This window comes from Brachyhypopomus gauderio, chromosome 13 (genome assembly GCF_052324685.1).
Source record: "Brachyhypopomus gauderio isolate BG-103 chromosome 13, BGAUD_0.2, whole genome shotgun sequence".
Lineage (NCBI taxonomy): Eukaryota > Metazoa > Chordata > Actinopteri > Gymnotiformes > Hypopomidae > Brachyhypopomus > Brachyhypopomus gauderio.
The window spans coordinates 23253463-23269335 of NC_135223.1; the positions used below are offsets into that span (position 1 = coordinate 23253463).

At 44.6% G+C, this 15873-nt stretch overlaps 1 protein-coding gene across 5 annotated transcripts in view; it reads right to left on the reverse strand.

Annotated features, from left to right (window-relative positions):
- The window catches only part of grik2 (glutamate receptor, ionotropic, kainate 2), a 137205-nt gene extending 122356 nt beyond the window's left edge, over positions 1–14849 (reverse strand). For 3 of the 5 annotated variants that reach the window (XM_076971827.1, XM_076971831.1, XM_076971832.1), the window contains exons 1-2: positions 14702–14849; positions 11835–12205 (exon numbers count right to left, since the gene is read on the reverse strand). In XM_076971827.1, the coding sequence (XP_076827942.1) occupies positions 11835–11952 (118 nt within the window). In that variant the 5' untranslated portion in view covers positions 11953–12205; positions 14702–14849. Of the gene's footprint in view, positions 1–11834; positions 12341–13728; positions 13868–14701 lie in introns of those variants that run through there. The other 2 variants (XM_076971830.1, XM_076971828.1) reach the window with 2 other exon arrangements.
- Between the last annotated feature and the right edge of the window lie 1024 nt (positions 14850–15873).

Genomic DNA, 15873 nt, shown 5'->3' on the forward strand with positions numbered 1-15873 from the left:
GGTTCTGTCGGCTGATAACTGCAGAGGAAGAAGAGAGTCGGAGAGAGAAAAGGAGGATGAGGGAAATAAAGAAAGGATTAAAGATTTTCCCTCAGTGAATAAGCCATACAGAAGGAGGTCAGGTGTAGAGGAACACAAAGGCACACGATTATGCACGGGTGCGCAGACACGCACACACACACACCACACACACATATGCACAATACCACACACAACTGGAAAGGTTTTCCGAAACACCAGTCTATGAGAAGAAACCCTTGACGCCTCTTCTTAAACAGTGCTTTCTAATCCCTACTCCGAAACGACAGCTATCATTCTGTAATGTCAGTCTAGTCTGAAATTAATGACATTTCAGAAGTAAATTTCAGATAGAAACTTCAGAAGTGGACATCATCAGAAAAACACTCAATTATTGGGCCAGACGTCGTAGAGAAGTGTAGTTATCATATCTATCTAGTACAGCCTTGTATTTCACTTTGAACTATTTTTCAGAGTAGATTATTATTCTGCTTTCTTTTGGGACCAGGGGCAGGATATGGGCTGAATTCTAACTTCCCCCGAGTGAGATCATTCTAATTCATAACCCTGCAAATGACTTATTGACTCAGAGATACCCCTTGGCAGAATGTGATGGGGGGACCAAGACCTTTCGCTGTCTCCCCTCCCTCCCCCACCACCCTTCTACCCCACCACCCTTCTCCCCACACCACCCTTCTACCCCACCACCCTTCTACCCCACCACCCTTCTCCCCACCACCCTTCTCCCCACCACCCTTCTCCCCCCACCACCCTTCTACTCCACCACCCTTCTCCCCCACCACCCTTCTCCCCCCACCACCCTTCTACTCCACCACCCTTCTACCCCACCACCCTTCTCCCCGCACCACCCTTCTCCCCACCACCCTTCTCCCCCACCACCCTTCTACCCCACCACCCTTCTCCCCCATCACCCTTCTACCCCATCACCCTTCTCCCCACCACCCTTCTCCCCCACCACCCTTCTACCCCACCACCCTTCTCCCCACCACCCTTCTCCCCCCACCACCCTTCTCCCCACACCACCCTTCTCCCCACCACCCTTCTCCCCACCACCCTTCTCCCCCACCACCCTTCTCCCCACCACCCTTCTCCCCACCACCCTTCTACCCCATCACCCTTCTCCCCACCACCCTTCTCCCCCACCACCCTTCTCCCCACCACCCTTCTCCCCCACCACCCTTCTACCCCACCACCCTTCTACCCCATCACCCTTCTCCCCACCACCCTTCTACCCCACCACCCTTCTCCCCACACCACCCTTCTCCCCACCACCCTTCTCCCCCCACCACCCTTCTACCCCACCACCCTTCTACCCCACCACCCTTCTCCCCCACCACCCTTCTACCCCATCACCCTTCTCCCCACCACCCTTCTCCCCCACCACCCTTCTACCCCACCACCCTTCTCCCCACCACCCTTCTCCCCACCACCCTTCTCCCCCACCACCCTTCTACCCCATCACCCTTCTCCCCACCACCCTTCTCCCCACCACCCTTCTACCCCACCACCCTTCTCCCCACCACCCTTCTCCCCCACCACCCTTCTACCCCACCACCCTTCTCCCCACCACCCTTCTCCCCCACCACCCTTCTACCCCACCACCCTTCTACCCCACCACCCTTCTCCCCACCACCCTTCTACCCCACCACCCTTCTACCCCACCACCCTTCTCCCCACCACCCTTCTCCCCCACCACCCTTCTCCCCCACCACCCTTCTACCCCACCACCCTTCTCCCCACCACCCTTCTCCCCCACCACCCTTCTCCCCACACCACCCTTCTCCCCCACCACCCTTCTCCCCACACCACCCTTCTCCCCACCACCCTTCTCCCCACCACCCTTCTACCCCACCACCCTTCTCCCCCACCACCCTTCTACCCCACCACCCTTCTCCCCACCACCCTTCTCCCCCACCACCCTTCTACCCCACCACCCTTCTCCCCACCACCCTTCTCCCCCACCACCCTTCTCCCCCACCACCCTTCTACCCCACCACCCTTCTCCCCACCACCCTTCTCCCCCACCACCCTTCTCCCCACCACCCTTCTCCCCACACCACCCTTCTCCGGCACCACCCTTCTCCCCACACCACCCTTCTCCCCACCACCCTTCTCCCCACCACCCTTCTACCCCACCACCCTTCTCCCCCACCACCCTTCTACCCCACCACCCTTCTCCCCACCACCCTTCTACCCCACCACCCTTCTACCCCACCACCCTTCTCCCCACCACCCTTCTCCTGCACCACCCTTCTACCCCACCACCCTTCTCCCCACCACCCTTCTCCTGCACCACCCTTCTCCCCACACCACCCTTCTCCCCACACCACCCTTCTCCTGCACCACCCTTCTACCCCACCACCCTTCTCCCCACCACCCTTCTCCTGCACCACCCTTCTCCCCACACCACCCTTCTCCCCACCACCCTTCTACCCCACCACCCTTCTACCCCACCACCCTTCTCCCCACCACCCTTCTACCCCACCACCCTTCTCCCCACACCACCCTTCTCCCCACCACCCTTCTACCCCACCACCCTTCTCCCCCACCACCCTTCTCCCCCACCACCCTTCTCCTGCACCACCCTTCTACCCCACCACCCTTCTCCCCACCACCCTTCTACCCCACCACCCTTCTACCCCACCACCCTTCTCCCCACCACCCTTCTCCTGCACCACCCTTCTCCCCACCACCCTTCTCCCCCACCACCCTTCTCCCGCACCACCCTTCTCCCCACCACCCTTCTCCCCCACCACCCTTCTCCCGCACCACCCTTCTCCCCACCACCCTTCTACCCCACCACCCTTCTCCCCACCACCCTTCTCCTGCACCACCCTTCTCCCCACCACCCTTCTCCCGCACCACCCTTCTCCCCACCACCCTTCTCCCCCACCACCCTTCTCCCCACCACCCTTCTACCCCACCACCCTTCTCCCCACCACCCTTCTACCCCACCACCCTTCTCCCCCACCACCCTTCTCCCCACACCACCCTTCTCCCCACCACCCTTCTACCCCACCACCCTTCTACCCACCACCCTTCTACCCCACCACCCTTCTCCCCACCACCCTTCTACCCCACCACCCTTCTCCCCACCACCCTTCTCCCCACCACCCTTCTACCCCACCACCCTTCTCCCCACCACCCTTCTCCCCCACCACCCTTCTCCCCCACACCACCCTTCTCCCCACCACCCTTCTACCCCACCACCCTTCTCCCCACCACCCTTCTACCCCACCACCCTTCTACCCCACCACCCTTCTCCCCACCACCCTTCTACCCCACCACCCTTCTCCTGCACCACCCTTCTCCCCACACCACCCTTCTCCGCAGAGCACTGTGCTCCTGGCCAAACACTGCAAACACTGCTCACCCACAGCAGATACTAGCAGGTACTTTTCAAAACTCCATGAAGTTTCTGAACTTCTACGTTATATCTTTTAAACAAATGCAAGGACAACAGCATACAGTAGTTTCACAAAAAAAAAAAACCTAACTGCCAGTGTATGATATTGATATTGTTAAGTTTAAAACTGTTGGACTAAAACACCACTAACCTGATTGTGAATCTTTCATAGGATTTAAAGGTTCTGCACAGTTGGTTTTTACATTTTAGGGAAAATAAAGTAAAATCCAGTATTTACCCATAAAAAGGGGGTGAAAAGGGAGGATTTTGAATGTTCTTTTTTTCTCTGTTGCCTTTTACCATTGTGCTGTGTGGGCGTGTACCCCAGCAGATTGATTGACAGCCTAGTGTCAAACGTATCCACCCCAGTCAGTATGGCATGGACTGGAAATCGGATCGCATCAATACGGCATTAGCTGCTTGTTTGAACCAGACGAGGTGAAAAGCTGTTAGGGATCTTGGTCAACAGCAGAATTTGTGATTCATAGAATTCAGAATTAAGTGGAGGCTAATCAAATTCACTGGTTAAGTTAGAGGACACCACAGTTAAATTTTAAGAACGTATTGAGAGTGTCCATTTATTACACATTGATCATATTTATATGAAAGCTATTCGCTAGCGTTAGTAATGTAGCTACCTTCTTCCGGCTTTGACTGTACACTGTGGGGGCTAAATTCATGAATATGCAATATAAGATTGTTTATGATTCGTTATAGTCAATCAGCATTATCTATGACGTCAAAGATAATGCCAAATGAAGTGTAATATCTAAATGGGAGCAATATACAAAAGTTATTTGAGCTTATTATTATGTTCACTATAGTGTCCAATAAATGAACTGAAGCAGAAACACAATAATCATAAGATAATCGTATCTCCCGCTAATATTGTGAATAAGGAAGAAAGATATTGCTCAGTGCCTTTAATAGTATTTTACAAAGAATCTTAGTCATCCTTGATGAATGAAGCCTACAGTAACAATATATATTTACTAATAATTGTCACTTCAATAAAAGAAATTTATACAAAGGCTGATAAAGGTTAATGTGATAGATGTGACACATTGTTAAAACAGAAGCAGGCCTTGCTTTAACTGCAGACTTCAAATAGATAGTTAAGGGTTGCTCCAGAGTAGCCTGTTTATACTTCATAATCTGCAACCTTTGTAATCTACAAATTGTATGTATAAATTATGTTTGAGTGAGCAGACGTCCGCACCAAATTGGAGGGCTCTTTAAAGCATTAATAAACAGAATGATTCAAGCTGCATTGAAACTGTTGAGATGATTTTCAGATCTTGTGACCTATTATACACACATATTTCACACATATATACTGTTACGTTTGGCTCCGCCCCCTCCCGCCAATCTTCCGTTTAGCTCTTCCTCTTTTGTCTTTTGTTCCCTCCCGCTCGTTTCTTGCTCCGCCCCTCGTTAAGTTTTGTCACCTGTTCCTGGTTTGTGGGCTTGTTAACCGTGTGTATTTATACCCTGTGTTCGTGTCTGCATGTTGCTGGTTATTTTGTGTGGACTTGTTATTAGGTTGAGATGTTATGATATTTGTATTGTTGGAGATTGTTAGATTCTGGACTCTGAGTATTTCTATTCAGTTCTGTCTGCTTGGTGCGTCTTCTGGTTGTTAATGTGAACATATATACTGGCTTAATGACCCTGTGTGACCCTGACTGTGGTGGATTTGCTCTGATTACACTTCGCTCTACTCATCGAATGCATCCGTTTCATCACCCCAGTACGCCCCAGGACGCCCCAGCCGTTACATATACATACAAGTATTTCTAGAAAGCAATTACTTTACAGTGAAGGAATCTGTGCAGAATCGCCTGAATGTGTAATCTAGGAATTTAGCACAGGTCTTTGAAACTTCCATGACCTGTCTGGAACATGCCTGACCTTTCACCTTGTGGTGACATATTGCATCAGTCGCAAAATCCCCACAAAATCTGACCACTTCAAGAATTTTTGCATGCATTTTAAATCAATACTCACTGCCAATCCTGATGAAAAGAAATTCTAAACAAACACAGAAATGATTGAAATCAAGATATAGATTTTGTTTAATCTGTTCTAATCAGTTACTACATGTGCATGTGAAATCAAATTAGCCTGCATTTATGAAATGGTGGTATTTCCCTTTAGGAATAATACTCTGTGGAAATAATGTATGATGAAGTTGTATTGGGATAGTAATCTCATTATCTCATGAGTGAATCATAACATGCCTAGTGGTCAATATGACATGGTTCATGCTGTGCATTTAATCAATGTAACAGCTTATGGAAATAGTCCTGAGAAAGCTAAAATAGTCCCAAGAAAGCTAACATAGTCCTGAGAATGTTAACATAGACATGAGAAAATTGTCAGTCTTGAGAAAGCTTAAATCGTCCTTAGAGTACTGAAAAAATTGCACAGACCTGAGAAATCTAAAATAGTCCTGAGCAAGCTAACATAGTCCTGAGAATGTTAACTTAGACATGAGAAAATTGTCATAGTCTTGAGAAAGCTAAAATCGTCCTGAGAGTGCTAATATAGTCTTGAAAAAAATGCCACAGACCTGAGATATCTAAAATAGTCCCGAGAAAGCTAACATAGTCCTGAGAATGTTAACATAGACATGAGAAAGTTAACATAGTTCTGAGAGTGCTAATATAGTCTTAAGAAAACTGCCATACAACTGAGAAATCTAATAGTTCTGAGTTGTCATAACGTCATACATATGGCACGTATATTTCATGATGTAATGTATGCTGAAAGGAATAACGTAAGGTTAGAAAGAACGAAACAAAATATTTAAAAAAAAGAAAGAACAAAAAGAAAGAATCAAATCAAAAGCCTCAAGGTAATGAAAGATTGCTATATCTCAACAAATGCTACATTTTACCATGACATTATTAAAATGTCATGTGTCATTTCAAAATTCAATTATAAGTCCAGTGGCTGTCTTTGAAAGGATTTTTTTAATCTTTCTTGAAAGTGCATTGTTTTACAAGCAAGTCTGATGGTTGAAGGTAAGAAAAGCAACAAGCGTGTTGTGTTTAAGCATCCTAAGAACAACTTGAGGTTAACTGCCTGGTCCAGGGGCATAATGGTGAGGTCGTTGGAAGGGCAGGAATGCGTCAGTCTACAGACATTCAGCAGGTCTGCGTTCCCCACGTCACTCCTACAGCCTGCAGGGTGCAGATTTTGCCCACTGATTACCTGTTAATCTGGTAACTAAGCGACCAGTAGCCACAGCGATGTTACTCCAACAGCTAGAAGACATGATCAGTGTCCTGGAAAATCATTATTGTACTGATATTATGGTAACTATTAAATCACATTTTTTTTCAAAAAATTACGGTGTCATACTATATTGTCATTCCTTACTCTTGACAAACCTTCATTATCAGAATTCTGAAAACTCTACCAATACTGCAACCCATGGACTTTCTCCACATCTACTCTCCACTCCAGTCTTTCTGTGTTGCTCTGTATTCTTATTCTGTCTGTCTATGCAACCTCAGCAAATAGTTTTACTTTAGTTCCTCACCCTACAACCTCTCTGCATATGTGAGAAAGTTTTGAAGACCGATGGAAAAGTTTCCAGGGCGCCTGCGTCCTGAAGCTGCATAAGAGAACCAAGAGTGTGTGAGGGGTGAGAGTCCAGGACTCTTATTCTGAAGAACCTAAAGAGTGTGTGAGGGGTGAGAGTCCAGGACTCTTACTCTGAAGAACCTAAAGAGTGTGTGAGGTGTGAGAGTCCAGGACTCTTATTCTGAAGAACCTAAAGAGTGTGTGAGGGGTGAGAGTCCAGGACTCTTATTCTGAAGAACCTAAAGAGTGTGTGAGGGGTGAGAGTCCAGGACTCTTATTCTGAAGAACCTAAAGAGTGTGTGAGGGGTGAGAGTCCAGGACTCTTATTCTGAAGAACCTATAGAGTGTGTGAGGGGTGAGAGTCCAGGACTCTTACTCTGAAGAACCTAAAGAGTGTGTGAGGTGTGAGAGTCCAGGACTCTTATTCTGAAGAACCTAAAGAGTGTGTGAGGGGTGAGAGTCCAGGACTCTTATTCTGAAGAACCTAAAGAGTGTGTGAGGTGTGAGAGTCCAGGACTCTTATTCTGAAGAATCTAAAGAGTGTGTGAGGGGTGAGAGTCCAGGACTCTTATTCTGAAGAACCTAAAGAGTGTGTGAGGGTCCAGGACTCTTATTCTGAAGAACCTATAATCTACATTTACATTTATGGCATTTGGCAGACACCCTTATCCAGAGCGACTTACATTTTTATCTCATTTTTATACAAGTGAGCAATTGAGGGTTAAGGGCCTTGCTCAGGGGCACCTCAGTCAGGGCCTCAGGTCTGGGGATCGAACCCACGACCCTCTGGTCACAAGACCAGTTCCCTAACCACCAGGCCATGACTGCCCCTAAGACATGTAATATTTATCACCGCGGAACCATTTTTTAATGTAGAAAATAAAATAGAAAAAATAAACAAATCATTACTGCCCTTAAAATCAGCTATTCTAGGTACATTTACAAAAAGTCAAGAATTTATATATATAATGGTGGCAAATGGTGACACACCAAATATTGATTGGATTTAGTTTTCTTGATCATTCACTTTGCATTTTGTTAACTGACAAAACCAAACTATTAACACTTCTACTTTTGAAAGCATTCTTACTCTGCAGCATAAATATTCAGAGTCTCCCCTCCTCTCCCTCTAGGTTTAACCCCCCCCCCCCCCCCCCCCCTTTGTGTGCTTGTCATTTAAATGACCAATACCAATTGCTGTATTTTATTCCCAAAAAATGAAAAATATATTTTTAGGCATGAAACTGATTCATAAGTGGAGGATAGTTTTACATTTCTATAGCTAGCTATGAGTGAAACATGAATATTTTAAGCAGCTTAGTGATGATTTAAACATATTTACTTAGAGTCTTCTGGCTTGAGGCCAGGACACTGTGTAATATCCACAAAAAAAACCTCAGACACTAAAGTCTCTTTGATTTATCAGACTGGAGGCTGCAAGCAACATAAAGTCAATTAACTCAAATATTTTTGAAATTTATTTTCCCTCTTTAAAAAATTGCATGAGCAGATAATGCACAGAAAGCCAGCACAGCAAGTCAGAGAGAGGAACCATGACAATCGCATAGTGCACAGAAAGCACTAGGCCATTTTGAAAAAATTATAAAGGGTGAAGAAGCCACCATTCTGAATATAAAGCACTGGGTGAAACTGGGTGGTTAAGACATTTATAAAATAGACAATAAATCATTCTTAACACACTCACACACACACACACACACACACACACACACACTATGCTAAAATATCAGAAAGGTTCCAAGATATTGCCCAATGTTACAGTACCTCCCACTACCATCCTTCCACTGAGTTTATCTCATCAATTAACCTGAGCGCATCACCCATATTTCCCATGTTTCCCATATGTTTTTTTCAGCGAACCTTCTGTGATTTAAGCCTATGTATAATCAAACGCCAGAACACTACATAGTTTTCCAAATCCAAGAAAATAGCTTCTGGAATCACATATGTGATGTGGTGCTGCACGCTATTTAGTCTATATAAACAAATTAATTGAAATCACAATTTAATAATCACAATTCTGTTTCCTAAAGCATCATCGTACATTTGGCCAAAAGTGACACACCTTATGACCTTATAGCAGCTATGTGTAGGCAAGTCCATACAGATGACTCAAATGTTAGATGAGAGAACTTTCCAGCACTCTACATTAGGAAGCCACTGCGAACGCTGTTTCTGCCCCACACCCAAGCACACCAACACACACAAACGGGCCCAAACAAAAGCTAACTGATCTGTGGTAGAAGCAGAGAGAAGGTCAGTGGGTCAGTGTTGCTCCACCTGAATGGTCAGCACCACAGAGGATAGACAACCAAGCCGAAGCAAACGGGCTTCCTCCATCCTTTACTCGGTTCTCTCCATCTCTGTCCACCTTGTTTAACCCAGTACCATAAGTATTTCAGAAGCAAGCTAATGCCAAAACAACATGTCTTGTGTAAGCAAATGTCTTGTGTAAGCATTCATAAAACGGGACAGGTGTAGCAAATCTAATGATGTGCACTACATGTATTTTCTTCTAGTTTATCATATGTGTATCTTAATTTAAGGAAGCATTTAACATGGCTAGAAAACGAAATCTTGATCTTAATGTCTGAGTGATGCTGTTTAACTGTAATATGATTTATCGTGGTAAGAAGATTAACTTAGACATTAGCTTGTGAAATGTAGACACGCCCACTTATCATTCTGATTTTAGACCCGACTTCATTGCTCAATGAGCCGCTTATCATCGCATTGTCTCTAAGCAGCTTTCACTCCTTCTAAATCTTATTTACAAGCTGGGATTGTATACAATGTCCTGTCAGGTAACAATGTTACCATAACTGCAAAAGCAAGAACTGAACAGATTTTTAAAAAGTGGGTCATCCCATAAATGAGTTGATTTCTTCTAAAAGCTAGGTGGTCAAATCTGTCTGTGTAAGCGTGTGTGTGTGTCTGACAGGGGCCGCTGGGAAGAGACAGCTGTTGTGTCAGCTGGTTCCTGATGTGAAGTGGAATCTGATGACACATGCAAAACACAACAGCTATGCTGCTTCTTGGTCAGTTTTACTGAAATCATTTATTCTGTCTATGTGAGTCGCTTCACTCTGCAGTCCTCACTGACTCCATACGTCTCAGACACCATCTACTAACAGGAGCTACGGTTCACCAGGTCAGTGCCCACAGCGATTGTGCTTATTTATTTTATGACTTGAAATTTAAGAAAGAAAAGTTTCTTATGCTCTATGAAGGCAGCTGAGGAAAGCAAAGGATGTTAGTCACTCAGTATAGCGTTCTGTCCGATTACTGTAATCTACCTGTAAACATGTCGGATAACAACCACTCCAGCACAACGAGCGTGTTGTGTGTATTGTAAAAAGGTTTCAGACGTGAAAACCATGGTATAGAAGTTGCACAGACAAAGTGACGACTGCATTGCATCTCTTATACCCTAATTGCATTATGCTGGTGTGAGAGGTTTAATTTGTCTTGTCTGACATATACAAATATACACTGCCTCAGATTTGCTATAACTCCATGGCATAGTACTCCTGTCAATACTGAAACTGAACTGAACAGCATAAAAAAGGTCATATTCCATGAGTGTGACAGCTTACATAGACATACTTTGTATTCTTTTATGAAATATGTGAATACTGTTTTCTTGTCTAAATATTCTTGCATTCAGAATTGATATTAGACTAAATTTGTTCTGGAATGTTCCTCTGTGCCACCGGGAAAAGGCTAAAAGCTTTGAGGTAAGAGCCCTTTGAAAATTAGATTCTTGTAGATGGTGAACAAGCACTTCTTGTTATCAGAAAATCTTTTCTATCCTGCACATTATTAAAGAAAACTGCAGTCTGAGGAACTGCGGATTCTCCCTGGGGTATTTGACGTAAAATTGATCGCACTGACTGAGATAAAAAGGATAACTTCAGACGCGCATCACAGGCGCAGATATTAGTCTCGATGCTTGCAGAAGTGCCCATCTGAACGTCTCCTCCGCCTGGGTATCTAACCTCCAAGCTGAAATAATAAAGTTATGTCATTTTTTGTCTTAACCAGAACTTCTTTCAAGGGTGTGTCTGCGTTAGAGAGGTAAGGATGAGCTTAGACCTTAACGAATAAAGCGTGCCTTAAAACGGTTGCTAATAGCAACATGCAAGTAGAAATGCCGGCGTACAAAGAGACTGCGCTTTAAATCAAGGGCATCTTCCTCCCTGTGGTACTGTGACCAATTACAGTACAAAACGTATCATTAAACAACAATATACAACAATAAACAAAGTTCTACCTAATCGTTAAAATCTTTTTTAAATAGATGTCACTAATTCCATAGAATAACCCACAGACATAATATGCTTTGAATAGTTCTGTTGAGAAGCCATTATATGCATTGTTATGAGACACTTCAAAAGAATGCGTGTGAATATCATCAATGTCACTGATAAATAACAATAATCTACCACGTGTGGCTCTTGCTCATCTTTGCGCAACTCTGAAAAGTCGTGAATACGTGAGTTCCACTAAATCACAGCACTGCGGCTCGATGAAAGCCGAAAGTTCAGGAGGGGGGGATATGCTTCCTTAATGTAGCCTAATCTTTTGTATGAAAATAACAAATGAACAAAGCCAGCAAATGTGTTATCCTGGGGAGCACGTGCGCGTAAACACGGCTGTCACACTAATAGTAACAGAGTCACAGCAACACGTGAGCTGAAAAGTGAAAACAACCATGGCGTCCAAAACATCTCGCCATTGTGCAGGGAGATGAAACATCTTAAAGGGATGATCTTACCGAATCTCAAAACGTGTGGCATTCCGCGAGAATATCCCACGCACAATAGAAGCAGCAGCAGAATCTTGACACAGCACCTGAATTTCGCATGAGTTATCAGTGGGGAGGAAATCTTCATGATGACTGCGATGTACAGTATTTAATTCCCTTGGATCGTAAGACTCCCCGAAATGTGTTATTTTGACGTTGAACAGGGTGACGGGCCACGCGTGAGATCACGGCATGGTCACTGAGGAGGAAAGCGCTCGCCTCCCACATCCATTAGCAAGCTCTGCGTGTCCGTCTCACTGCGCCAACAAACAACCTTCCGACTCGACGAGCGGCGGGGCATCCATACTACACGGGAGAGATCCGGCCCAAATCCATTCAGCCTGCAAGAGAGGAACGAAAAGAAAGAATGTGTTTGGATATCCAGCGCGAGACCCGTATCGCAGATCACAGAGCGCGCGAGGCGAACCCTTTCAAAACACCGGCTGCCCGTGCACGAGCGCTACTGCACTGCTGCGCACATTCTGACGTCGAGCCAAGATCAGTGTGAGCGCGAGAGCGAGAAAAGGGGAGACAGTGGACACGTTTCACTGGTGCCGCTGACCACATATCGATCGGCTCCATAAATTACCCTGAAATGCACATCTGTCCTCCCGCGTCGCTTCCAGGGCACTCGGTAATTTCACAAATTTTTTTCATCAGACGCTGCTCCTGTGTTCAGCGTGTTGTAAAGCTGCGAAAATCGATCTGAGGATTTTAGACGATAGCCCAAATCCACTACAACTCCTGAATCATGACGATGACCGGTGCCAAAATGTCAACAGTTTGTAATAGTGTTCACAATCTTACTCCCGCCCTCGCTCTACAGATTTCCTGTCACACAGGACGTCCGTCAAGCATCTGTGCAGAGAGACAGCGTGACTTTGTCATTTAAATGCTTCATCATATAATGTAATGTAAGCTACAGGAAGGTGTAGATCTATAATTAACAAAATAAAATTCAAAGACTTGTTTAAATAGCTTGCGTGTTTGTTATTGTTGTTAAAGTATTTAAGTAACAATTATACTGTATTCATGTTAAGTCAGCTTTAAAGAGTCGATGCTTTTACAATCGTTAGATGACAATTATTCGCCTGACCTTTAATCTTGTTAATCACGCTCATTTTATCCTGGCACTTTGTCCAGATATTTTTAAGGGTTTCAAATACTTTGTGTGCATTTTCACATGATCTCCTAAGGATTTTACTGAGGCATGCATGAATATCTTCAGATGGTCAAACTTTGCAGTGGTTAACTACTGTTCTGTTTCTTCTACTGTAGGCCTAGGTTAGCAAATAAACAAATGACCTGCTGCAGGCTTTCACGTTAATACAAAGGAAACCTGGAGTTGTCATTCAGTGTTTAATATTAGAGACTTTAAAGCCCTTAGGTGTGTAAATTGCCTTAAATGGAATAATTCGAAACCCAGTGCGTAAGAGCCACGCGGAGGTTCAGGACCATGGTCAGCGACAGCGGCCTTCACAGACGCATTTTATCTTTTTTTAGACCATTGGTCTAATTTTGCGTTTTTTAATATTCAACGAGTGGACGTTGTCTGTACTATGACATGGACCGATCCTGTCGCTTATTAACATAGGACCGGCCCTGTTACCAGACAGTTGCTTGCGGAAAGATGTCACAGCTGCTAATTCGTTGTCGAAGGACACATTGTCTTTCAATGAATCCAGTCATCAGTAACATGTCAAACTGTTAATATTAACAAGATAACTAAATCTACACTGTTAACGACAGATTGTAATACTAACAACCAAAGTATTTTACCGACTAGGATGGTAATTTTCCTCCGACATAAATATATAAATAACGTAAATATACATTTGATATATACATCATTACATAAACTTACTATAAATAGTTTCAGCAGGATACGCGGTGTTTTCTAACTTTCTGCTCCTTAAGTGGTTTCTTCACCTTTTCAAACGACATATCATATTATTCTCTTGAGAATATAACTTTTCTCACTGGTTTCTGCTGTGTTCGTAAAGCCTTTTTTAATCCAGTGAGCTGGTAAGAATGTAATCACGGGGAAACGCTGATGCACAATATAAGGAGGATCTCCATACACTGCACGAGCCACGGCGCGCGACGTTCCTACATCAATTACAGCCTTTATGATTTTGAGGATTAATACTGACGCAGCTCTCTCGTCTTATAACAGCTCACTGACATTATATCACCATCCCAATTAAAACATAAGATTTAGAGTCTATTGCTAGCAGTCCATCTAGAAATTTAACTTCGACCTTACTGCCAACATTTCCACATGATTATTAGAAACTTCCTCCGAGTATACTGATATCCAAGCTTAGGGGATGTACGTCTATATACTATTTTACATTTTACCCGGCTTGATTATAAATCGTCTGTGAATCTTCATATAACGAAGCACGTCAATGCCGACGACAATAGACGGTTTGTATCCACGCTAGGCGTTTAATTAGACCGTCGTACTTTCTCCACCATAAACCCGATAAATACTCGGGCTGGGATTTAGGCAAGGCGCGTTTTAAATTCGAGTCTCACGCAGATGATCGGGGTCACGTCTCAACATGTTTTATTAACCACCAATCATAACCATCCCAGATATTTAAGATGGCCTCAAGAGAAAACGCGCGCGTCCTCGTGAACGTGCCAGAATGGATCAGAAGTTTAAACAGCAAAACACTGAATCAGTGAGATCAAAGATGAGTCAAGTTTCCAATCATGTTTTATGCTGCATCTCTAAAGAAAACTGCATTTTGTTTCCCTTGCTGTAAAGTCCCACAGAGGAGACGCAGTTCTGGTGGCAGATAAAACGCAGTAATCAGAAAGACTCTTACCTCTGCTGATAAAAGCACCATGAGCCGAGCAGGACTCACAACTGCGGGGGGAAGAAGTTGAATAGTTCCGAGAGCGGAGAAGGAACCCGCTCCCTCAGACGTGCGGCTCTCCGCGCTGGGGCCATGGAGGAGACACGCCTCCTGTCGGACAAACCCCGCACTGCTTAAAGATACAGGGGAGCCTCCTCCACACCATCGGGCTGTCTTATTTATAAAGATAACACAGATCTTACACGTCGTCATTGTACGGAGGCTATGTGGTTTAAAGTTGCGGGCCAAACACATTAAGTGGACGTTCCCTGAAGTAGCCCATACATTTCCAACATTAACAGTAAACGCCTTTATTTTCCAATGCGAAACAAATCTATCGTTCATTTAACGCCATGTTTCGGGCACCTGATACGTTTTGGATTAGATTTTAGGATGTCTAAGATCAAACCAAGTATCAGATGTAACGTATAAACATTAAGGGGGTCGAGAAAAGATGCAAAAATCGCGTCGTGTCGAATTATATCAACGTTGATTTATTGATTTAGTGTCTTTATTTACTAAACAAAACGCAGCTGATAGGGGGAAGTTTCCTCATCGCGTTTGGTATCAGACGCTAGAGAGTGTTTTGATGCTGTGTGTGTGTGTGTGTGTGTGTGTGTGTGTGTGTGAGAGAGAGAGAGAGAGAGAGAGAGAGAGGGGGGGGGGGGGACGCTCTCATTGCCTCTCTCGTCTCTTTAATTACAGTCAGTCTTCCATATCGGAGAGGAAATTAATTATTCACCTAATCTGCCGGAGGAAATACCCAAACCGCAACAACACACAGTCACTGCAGGAAACAGCACCATATGAATATGAATCGAAACAACTTGCCAAACACCAGCCTACAGTAGCCCCCACCTATGTTTTTAAGTCCACGGCGTGCCCAAATATGATCAATACTTAAACACCACAGATACAAAACAGGAGCCCAAATGCACAATCTATGCATATGGGACAAATGGTACATTACTTAAATGTCCTATTCAGCGATTTTAGTGTTTCTGACTTAGAAGTTGTTGATCTTCCTCCACTAAAAATAGCTGGACACAAATGTTAAACATGTGAGGAACAAGCATATTCAGTTGTATGGACGAAAGATAGCAGATGCATTAATCTTATCAGAACCCATTTTTATTATTGTG